The 10761-nt window shown below is 38.5% G+C and overlaps 1 protein-coding gene across 1 annotated transcript in view; it reads left to right on the forward strand.

The window, feature by feature from the left end:
* Positions 1 to 8668: 8668 nt before the first annotated feature.
* Positions 8669 to 10761, forward strand: part of Lrrd1 (leucine rich repeats and death domain containing 1) — a 17067-nt gene continuing 14974 nt past the window's right edge. The window contains exon 1 of the mRNA XM_004646260.1: positions 8669 to 10621. Coding sequence (XP_004646317.1) covers positions 8669 to 10621 — 1953 coding nt within the window. The remainder of the gene's footprint in view (positions 10622 to 10761) is intronic.

The following is a 10761-nucleotide window of genomic DNA, read 5'->3' on the forward strand; positions in this document are numbered from 1 at the left end:
CCATGGCCATTTAATTCAGATCACAAAACTTGAGACGCACACCTAACATATAACCTTCTTATATGCACTGATTTTAAATTCTGGTACCTTTTTAGGAATGAGAGGTCTGTGTTGTTGAGCACCTACTCTTTAATGCAAAGACTCACATTTACTTTTTCAAATGGTTCAATCTCACACGTAAGCCCTTAGCAGACCCCTAATAAAAGACCAATTTGTAAAACTGGGCCATTTTACTGTTTCTACAATTTAATAAATAGTTTTCTTGATGAACGTAGTCATGACAGTTGAGCAGTATTCGAGTTACGGTTTTCCTGATTGGTCTGTAGTCTTCAATTGAAGTGTAAGAAGTTACTGTATGAAACATTTGTCAAACTAGTAAGACTGCATTGATGCATCCACCATTTTCAGGATTGTTGGTTACCTGAGCATATTTACCCCAGATAACCTTGCCCCCTTGCGTCACAAGGCCCAACTCGCTCACGTTCACCTCAATCACTGTTCCTTTGGTAATCACACCCAAAGTTGTATACAGTGGCGATGAAGGATTCTTTTTCACACCAAGTATTGGCAGGCAAAAGGTGGCTTTCAGTTCAGGATGTGTTACATGGGCCTTCTTAAAACGTAAGCCCATTGGCCTAATGAATCTTTCATATTTAGGTGGTTTTCTTGTAAAACCATCTCCAACAAAGCAGACTTTAGTAACCATCCTCTTCCATGCCTTCTTTTTTCTCTTTCCAGTTCGAATAACTTTTAATACTTCTGTTTCTCTTGGGCACAAACTTTGGGCAGAGGAACTTCCCATTTTCCCGCCTTTTCTTTCCGTTTCTGTTTAATCATGTTGGAAGGTACTTTTGCACGAGACTGTCCTTCTCAGTCCAGCAGGTAGGCAGGTACTGCTCCTTGGGGAGTCTTTTCATCATTCTTTTGCTTGGTGTTTCTCTTTTCATGCATTTTGATAGTCTTCTTCATTTGTATTTTCTCTGCATGGCGCTGTTTGTGGTAGAGCTGAGCCTTCAGGCCAATCATTTTTTTTTTTGCCTTCTTTGAACGTTCATGAGCCTCTCGACTTTCCTTTTTTCTCTTTTTCTCATGGTAATCCAAGCGGTACCCGTAGCATTTACGATGTAATTCAATATATTCATTCTGTGGCATGATGACAGCTGCAGAGCCACCGCCGGCGCCCTCAAGAGTGCAAAGAAAGGTCCTAACTTTGGGGCGTCTCAGACACATGAGCTGTCTATTGGCTTTTTAAATATGCTACATGATATTTTAACTAGCATGTATTCTCTATTTTATAGATGCTGTTTTTGTTTATATATACTGAATATATACCAATGGAACAACAAGAGAACCTAAAATGATAAATCATGTTCAGATAGAAAAATGAATAAATTATTCTCACCTAAATGAAATGTATGCCATTTTTCTTTTTTTGGTTGTTTGGTTTCAATTAATCTTAAATTTAGTTTTGTACACATAATCACTAAGATGAAGGAAAGCAAGCCAGGGCCAGGGAGATAGCTCTGTGGTATAAGTGCTTGCCTTGCAAGGTCCACAGCTTAATCTCCAGGACTCCTAGAAAAAAAAAAAGAAAGAAAAGAAAAGAAAAGCAAGCCAAAGTCTCTAACTTATTTTAGTCAATTTGCTAGTATGAGTAACTGTATGTAGTTGAAAACTGGATTTTATCTGAACTTTGGCTTGTATGATGTCATGATATAAATATGATGCTTCTTGCAAAAACTTGTATATTGGAGGGCTTCATCTCTACTGCAGGGCTGTTCAGAATGGAACCTAGAGGGGAGACGACCATGAGGGTGCTAAGCTCATCAAGGTAGTACCCCACTGACGAGCACACAGCTGAATGTGCTTCTGGAGGAGGGCCGAGCTAGGGGAAGTATTCACTGGGCCAACCCTGTGAAGGGTATATTGCATCTGAAGCCCCTTCTCCTTGGCCTGTTTTCCTCTTTGCCTCCTGTCTACCATGAGATGAGTTGATTTGCTCCATCATATGTGATATTTCTGCCTCCCACCCCAAGCCTAAAGCAGTGGAGCCAGCTCATCTACCACATATTTTGTTATAAAATAAGTTAAAAGCAGATCTGTTTTATAGCCTAATGCATTTTATTATTTCCTTAAAAGGATAGTTTGAGTTTAGATCCTTATTATTACAATCAGCATTGTAATAATCAAATGTTTTTTCCCCATAATTTTATTGATAAACGAATAGCAATGAGACAGTTTCAAATCAAATTGGTAGGACAGTTTCAACAATTCACACATTGCATACATTCTTCCTAGTGGTTAATTGCTGTACAAGATGTGGACATGATATCCTATTTACAAACACCATTAGAACAAATCACTCTATTCATTGAGAGAATGTAACTATATATCTATCCTAACCACTTTGAATACACAGATGCAAAATGGACATTCATCTGTATACCCTTTTTTTTGTTAAGTTCCGTTATTTGAATATTATAGGTAAGTAAACTCAGCAAAATACTCTAAAAGAGTCCAGTAGCCCATAATAGTATTGGGTCTTCTGCTTGACTGGCAATGTCAGAAATTGTTGACCTGAGTTTCCTATAGCTCAACATAACAGCATGACTTTGCTTCTTATATTTCATTTTTATACTTTTCTGCTGGATGGTTAAGACCAAAGTAAAGCAGGACCTATGCAACAAGAGTTGTAGCTAAAAGCAGATTTTTCCAGTGAAGTTAATAACATTTCTCCCCTGTTAAGGTTTGTGTCTAGTTGCCCCCTCCCCAAGCCTCATGCAGTCATGGGGCCGCTTCTAGAGTTTGTGATTAATTCATGAGCCAAGGCTGGGATTATGGGTGTGAGTGCTACACCCGACCTGGGGCAGATAACCTGCATACAACATAAGGAAGGTAGAGAGCCTTGATAGCCACCTCAACCACTGCTCCTCTCTTTGCTTTTTGCTGTTTTCCGCTGCCTCGAGTGCTGCCCTCTTCCACGTGCCATTATGCCCTACAGCCAGCCGAGTATAGCCTGAAGCCTCCACAAACAGCTAAATAAACCTTCCCTTCCTTGATTTTGGGTGTTGGGTATTTTGTCCCAGCAACAAGAGAAAAGTGACTGTGACATCCCCTTTCATAGTGATGATTGGTAATCAAAATGAATAGTAAAATTTATTGTTTCATATTTATTAAACAATACACAGAAATTGAAAATTTCCAGGAAAGAGTAAACAAACACTGTTGCAGAAGTTACTGCATGAGTGCAAGCCTCTGTGATGGTGTGTGTGTGTGTGTGTGTGTGTGTGTGTGTGTTGCTATAGGGTTGAATAAGGACCTCATGCATGGTAGGTAGGTACTGTACTACTGAGTTATATGCCAATGCCAACGGAACATTTTTGAAACTTATCTTCAAATAAGTAAAATATAGGACAATGTTTAGGTAAAGACAATCCCAATCTGCTAGCCAGTATAGAGTTTAATGCAAGTCAGAAAGCATTTACATTCTTTTAAAGCAAGAGAAAATGAAGAAAAAGAGAAAACGATTCCAAATACCAAAAGTAATGCAAAGTGCCAAAATAACATTGTTTAAAAAAAAACTTGAACCTAAGTCATGGAGGTGACAGCTTTTAGAAACAAATAAAAATCCCATGTACTTCTGGAACACATATAGTGACAAGCCCAAGGACAACCTGAAAAAAGCTAATCTGTAGAATACTACTAAAATGCTACCCATGTAGAATTACAGAAAAGACAGTTCACTGCTTTTCATGAATTCTAGAAAGCTAATTGCATTAATTACCTTGAAATTCAAAACAAATTTGGGGGTAAAGACTGTTCCGGGGTCCATAGTGATTCATTACAAAATAATATTATCAAGTGTGTCCTATATTGAATTGTTGGCCTTGTAAAGCCCCAAACCATGACACATAGTAAGATTCATCGGTGTTTTTTATTTTGTTATAGTTGAAGATTCCAGTGTTAATAAACCAATACGGCCTCCCTCCAGCACCCGCAGCGCTGGCCCCTACATTCACTCCGCAGGACCCTTCCTGTGGCCGCTACAGCCTTGCAGTCTGGGTCTCCAGGATCCCTTTCAAAGAGTGGACAGTCCCGGCGACCGCCTGGTGGCTTGAGGTAACCAAGGCAAAGCGGGAGAGTCGATTCCCCGAGGAACCGATGAGCTCAGGGTGTAGGTGAATGGGTGGCCGTCACATCTCCGCGGAGCCCCCGCTCCGCTGACCCAGGCGGCTCCGACCTCCCGTGGTCCCCGCGTGTGACCCAGTGCCAGCTCACAAACAGCGGGGTGCGGCCAGCCCCGGCCCGGCGGGAAGCGGGACAGGCCAGCTGCCACCCGTCAGCCCTGCCGCAGGATTCCCTCCTCACGCGTCCCCTAGCGGGCCTCAGGAAAATCGCGGCGACGGCGAGAGGGACGCCGGCTAGGCTGCGTGCCCAGGACCTCGGCCGCCTTCTGCACCGCGCCGGCCCGCCTTACCTGCGTCCTCAGCGCCTGCAGCCGCGCGCGCTCCCTCCGCTGGCTGGGCGCCCGGTGCTCGCGTCCCGTCACTTGCGGCAGCTTCTGCTGAACGGCCTTGGTGCCGCATCCTCAGATAGGATGTGTTAGTGCTGCTACGCGGGATGAAAGAGTCCGTGGCTCTTTACGTCCATGTTTTTCAGTTATGGAACACATTATATTGTTTAACTTTATGGTAATTCGTGTGTGTGTGTGTGTGTGTGTGTGTGTCCGTCTGTCTGTCTGCGTGTTTGTGTCTGTCTGTCTGCCTGCCTGTCTTTTTGAGACAGGGTCTCACTATGCTTCAAGCTGGCCTTCAGCTTACTTTGTAGCCCAGGCTGGTTTGGAACTCGCAAGGATCCTCCTGCTTCTTCCTCCTGAATGCTGGGATTACAGGTGTAATAGGCCCACCTGTCCCAGCTCTTCAAAAAGAAGTCTAATTGATAACACCTCTTTCAGTGGCCTTCGAGGCATAGTTTGCAGTCACGAAAAATAAGTTTTTCTAATTTTTTTCCTGTCCTTGTTAAGTACTTAATAAATTCCAAAAGCACATTATCAGGATATATATTGCATTGACCCTCAACCTCTCTTATCCTGTGGTTATTTCGTTTGACTGGAAGCAGGGATCCTAAAATCACATAGTAAATCATGAGGTGGATTTATAAACATCATGGTGAAGAAAGACCTCAACGATGTCTATTTTTAAGACTGGCCTTGGGGATATATTGATCTTCCCAAGCCAGCCTGTGAGATGTTTTCTATCATCATTTACCCAGTAATGGTTCTAAAAGTTTTGCGTATCCACGTGGTCGTTCCTTCAGGTTCAGGTAGTATTGTCCTAAGGCTGTTTCCGAGCACACTGCTTATTGGTGTGTGCAGCAAATTGTTTATTTTTTTTTATATAAGCAGCTCTGTAATAGTTCTCTATGTTTCTAGCAGTCTATGTAGCTGCCTTTCTTCAGAGGAAGATGTTTTCACATTTATGGGGTTTTGTTTTTAAGGTGGTAAGAGGTTTCTGTTTCTTTTCCCCTACTGTAAATACAGGTGAGGATGGGTGGGCAAAGAGATGTTTTACACTAGCATGTTGAGAATAGTTGATGGGTGGGAGTTGTTAGTATTTTTTTTATATGAATCTTACTTAACAATATCCATTAGCTCTAATGCCTGGTCACAAAAATGCTTTAAATTTTAAGTCTAGAACACATGACTTGGTTGAGTTTTTTTCTTTCTCTTTTAAAAAAAAGAAATTTAAATGACAGAATTGGGTAAAAGTAACAAAAAGGCATATTGGATGATTAAGTTCAACCTCTAATTTTTATTGTTTGTGCAAGGCAAATTGATATAAGCAATATGCATGTCCTAAATACTGCCATGCTGCCAGCCTATCTGGGTGCCAGCTACCTTGGGCCACATTTTACATGGGCACTGCCTTGGTAGTGTGTGACCCGCCCTATCATTTCAGTGGAGGGGTGGGGGGAAAATAGATTTTCCTCCAAACCTTTAGACAAAAGTGGGTTTTTGTTTGTTTGGGTTTTTTTTTTCTTCCCTCTTGGATATTGCTTTTACATCTTAAATGTTAATAGCACAGGCTGCAGGCAGGACAGGCAATGAGCAGGGGAAGAACCAATGGAAAGAGTTCAAAACCTCCTGTGTTGGCTAACAGGCTTCTGCGTGTATTGCTGCGGTCCGCAGAGAAGGCTGGAGAAAGAACAAGGACATGCTGTGTCAACTACTACAGCCTTAAAAAAAAAAATCACTGCATGTCAACAACTATCAACTATGTATGTTCTGCGATGAGGAAAATGTTGGTTCTCTGCAGTGTTTAGTATGGTAGTCAGAGCAGTTGAGGTATGGCGAAATGTGACTGAGGATCTGAATTGTAATTGTATTTGATTTTAGAGTTGAATTGAAATAGCCACTGGTGGTCAGTAGTTCTCTTAGTGAGCAATGATGATATACAATGGGCTGTCACTTTTGTCAAAAAAGTGTCAGCAGAGTGACTTCTAAGAAGTTGAGAGGACATGCTAAAGACTTGTCCAGCATTTGGTCTCCCTTTGGGTGTCTCTCCGGGGTTTGGAGAGGCTGACACTACCTCAGGATCTAGAGTGAGTCTGAAACAACAGGTTATGCCAGTTCCTGGTCTCAGGATTGGACCAACCAGTGGGCTTAGGTATGTGACCTAACTGGAGCCAATGGAAATGAAGCTCTTATCTCTGACTCAAATACTAAGCTGTGCAGCATTCAAGGTCAACCTATGATTATTCTCACTCGGAGGCCAATGCAGACTTTGTACAGTACCCATTTATGCCAAAGGTTGCAACTTTCTGAACTTTTGCATGAAATTCACATATTGTATGTTCCCTATAAAAATCAAGGAACAAGGATTTGAAGAATGATAGTCATTCTTTCTAGAGGAAAATGGAATCTCAATGTAGTTTTAATTTGCATTTCTCTAATGGCCAGTAATGTTCAACATTCTTTTCATGTATTTATTGGCCATTTGTACTTTTTCTGAGAAAAGTCTATTCATTTCACTGGCCCAGTTTTTTAATTAGGTATTTTATTGGGGGGGGGTTCTAATTGTGTTGAGTTCTTTATATATTCTTGATTTTTGATGTTAGTCCTTTGTGGAATAGCTGGAAAAATTTTGTTGTCATTCTATTGTCTTTTCTCTGTTAGTTGTTTCCTTTGCTGTGCAAAAGTTTTTTTAATTTGATAAGAATTCACTTGTTGATTCTTAAAATTATTTATTGTGCCATTGGTGTTCTGTAAAGAAAGTCCTTACCTACATCTACGGCTTTGAGAGTTGCATCTATTTTATCTTTCTGTAGATTAGGTGTTTCTATTTAGCACTTAGATCTTCGATCCATTTTTATTTTAGTTTAATACATGGTAAGATATATAGAGTCTAGACTCCATCTTTTTTTATGTATTTAGTACAGGACCTACAGAGTGTCACTACACAGATTGGACTTGTAGTGATCCTTCCTGTTTTTCAGCTTCCCAAACACTGGGATTACAAGCATGTGCCACCATGCCCAGTCTCATTTGCAGTCTCAGTGTGCCCCAGGGGCGAGGCCAGCACGGGAGACCAGGGATCAAACCCTGGACCCTGCACCTTAGATTCAATCTTCTGCATGTGGATATCCAAATTTCCCAGCACCATTTATTTAAGAAGCTATTCTTACAGTGTATGTTTCTTAACAGTGTATACCAAAGATCAAATTGTTTAGTGTGCCTGGGATTGTTTCTACTATCTCTAATCTAATAATAAAAAATGCGGATAAAGATAAGGAAAAAAAAGAACTCTTCTACATTGTTGGTGGGAATATAAATTAGTAAAATCACTATGGCGATTACTGTAGAGATTCCTGAAAAAACTAAAATAGAGACTCCTTATGACCCACCTATCCCCCTCGTAGATATCTTTTCCAAAAGAAGTAAGGGCATCATGTGCCAGTGACACAGGCTCACCATGTTTACAGCAGCACAATTTGTAATAACTAGATCTTGGAAACAGTGTATGTCCATCAAGGCATGAAAGGATAAAGAAAATATGGTATTTATATACAATAGAGTACTATACAAATAAGGATAAATGAGGTATCTATAGGCAAATGCCTGTAACTGGAGAACATAATATTAAGTGAAACAAGAAACACGAGCTGAAATATAGCATGTTTTCTCTTCTATGAAAAACATACACATGTATAAATAGGAATATAGAAGCTAGAGAAATAGGAAGTAGGATGAAGTTTAATAATTCCCCAAATTCACTATTCTGTTGTTTGAAAAATATTTTAACATATATGCTATTTTGTCTCATTAATGCTAGTTTCTCTTAGTTTCATTTAAAAGGAAGTGTTATGCTATGATCTGTTTATTTTTTTATAAGAGAATTTTTTTGTCTATGACTTGTACTTTGAGTAACATTTTAACCATTCTTTATAAAGATTATGATTCATGGGATATTGACTGTTGCTATTCTCTTTCATAGAAGAAGAGGTTTTATATATTCTTTATTAATATCTCCACGTATTACATAAAATGAAATGTTTTTGAAATAATGAAAACTTATGACATCTTTGTTCACCTTTTAATATCAATATTTGTTTTATAGATTCAAAGGAAAAAATGAAAAAATTAGTTACAATCTTGAACTGATACCAAAAAATGTCAACAAATAAGATATCAGAAGAGGAGGGCACTTCAGCAGACGCAGAAGATAGCACTAGGCAATTTAGGTCACAGTCAATGGAGGAGTCTGAATTTATTACACAACCATCAAATTCATTAAATGAAGCCTCTCGTTACCTGGAAAGGAATTCTTCTAATGAGATTTATGATGCTCATACTGAAAAGGATACATTACAGTCAGCATCTTCGGGAAGCAAGTCTCTTGAAGAACAAATGCAAAATGTTCGGTTTTCTGAAACAAGCACTAGGGATGCCAGCCCCCAGTCAGAGCCAGAGACTTCAGAAAGCGAATCAGTATCATCATCAGCATCAGCATCACTAACTGAAGTGACTACAGACTCTTTGGCCTTAGTTAACCTTCAGCCTCATGAAAATGTAAAAGCTAGTGCACAACTCTCTGAAGAAAACCAGGCAAGATTTGACCTAGGGTCAGATAACTTTACAGTTAATCTTGAGGCCAAGGGTTTACAAGAGTTTCCTAAGGACAATTTAAAAGAGAAATATGTTAAATACCTATACTTAGATAATAATAAGATAAAAACTTTTCAAGGGGCAGATTTAGATGATCTCCTAGGACTTGAAATTATATCCATGCAAAATAATGAGTTATCATCACTTCCATGTGAAATTCTGTTACTTAATAATTTAAGGATATTAAATGTCAGTCACAACCAAATATCACATATACCTAAAGAAATACTAAATCTTGAGGAGATAAGGCAACTCTCTTTAAATGACAACTATATTGAGAATTTTTCTTCTCCTGACAGAGAATGTCTTAGAAACTTAGAAATTTTAAACTTGAGTAAAAATCAATTCAGACATATACCAGAGAGTCTGCCTAATTTGCAAAACTTGAGGATTCTTGACTTGGCATGTAATAAGTTGACAATATTTCCTAAAACTCTCTGCCTCCTTCCAAAATTAATTTCACTAAACCTTGCTGGAAATTTGATATGCAGTTTGCCAAAAGAAATTAGAGAACTTAAAAATTTAGAATACTTTTTACTGGATCATAATAAACTTACTTTTTTGGCTGTAGAAATTTTTGAATTAAGTAAAATAAAAGAACTCCAATTAGCTGACAATAAATTGGAGGTTATTTCACCCAAAATTGAGAATTTTAAAGAACTTAGGATTCTTATACTTGATAAAAATTTATTGAAAAATATACCGGAGAGAATTTCCTACTGTACAATGTTAGAATGCCTCAGTCTTAGTGATAACAAATTAATAGAACTCCCTAAGAACATATATAAACTTAAAAATTTGAGAAAACTACATGTAAACAGAAACTACATAGTGAAAATAAGTGAAGATATCTCACATCTTACCAATATATGTAATCTAGAATTTTCAGGAAATATAATAAAAAATGTTCCCATTGAAATAAAAAATTGCAGAAAACTAACTAAAGTTGAATTGAATTATAATAAAATACCACAATTCCCAGTGGGACTGTGTGCTTTAGATTCCCTTTATCATTTCAGTTTTAATGGAAATTCTATTTCAGAAATACCTGTGGATGTATCTTTCAGTAAACAATTGCTTCACTTAGAATTGAATGAAAATAAACTCCTCATATTTTCTGATCACTTATGTTCTCTGATGAAGCTTAAATTTCTGAATCTTGGTAAAAACCAAATAAGGAAAATTCCACCATCTATTTCCAATATGATATCACTCCATGTACTTATTTTATGCCGTAATAAGTTTGAAACTTTCCCTAAAGAACTGTATACTTTAAAAAATTTGCAAGTACTTGATCTTTCCGAAAACAAATTACAGGCAATTCCTTCAGATATATGTAATTTAAAAGCAATCCAGAAATTAAACTTCTCAAGCAACCATTTTATGAGTTTTCCTATTGAACTGTGCCAACTTCTATCCCTAGAAGAGCTGGATATAAATCAGGTCAACGGGACAAAGGTAAGAGACTAATATTTTGGGCTTTGGGGAGGAGCTAGACGAGACCCAAATCTAGTAGTATAGATATCTGCATGGGTACATGTGTGTGTTAAACTTTCTTTAAATGCTTTCTTTGCTAAAAAATAGTGTCCTCCCAAATT

Source organism: Octodon degus, unplaced genomic scaffold, assembly GCF_000260255.1.
Source record: "Octodon degus isolate 3935 unplaced genomic scaffold, OctDeg1.0 scaffold00262, whole genome shotgun sequence".
In the NCBI taxonomy this organism is placed as follows: Eukaryota; Metazoa; Chordata; class Mammalia; order Rodentia; family Octodontidae; genus Octodon; species Octodon degus.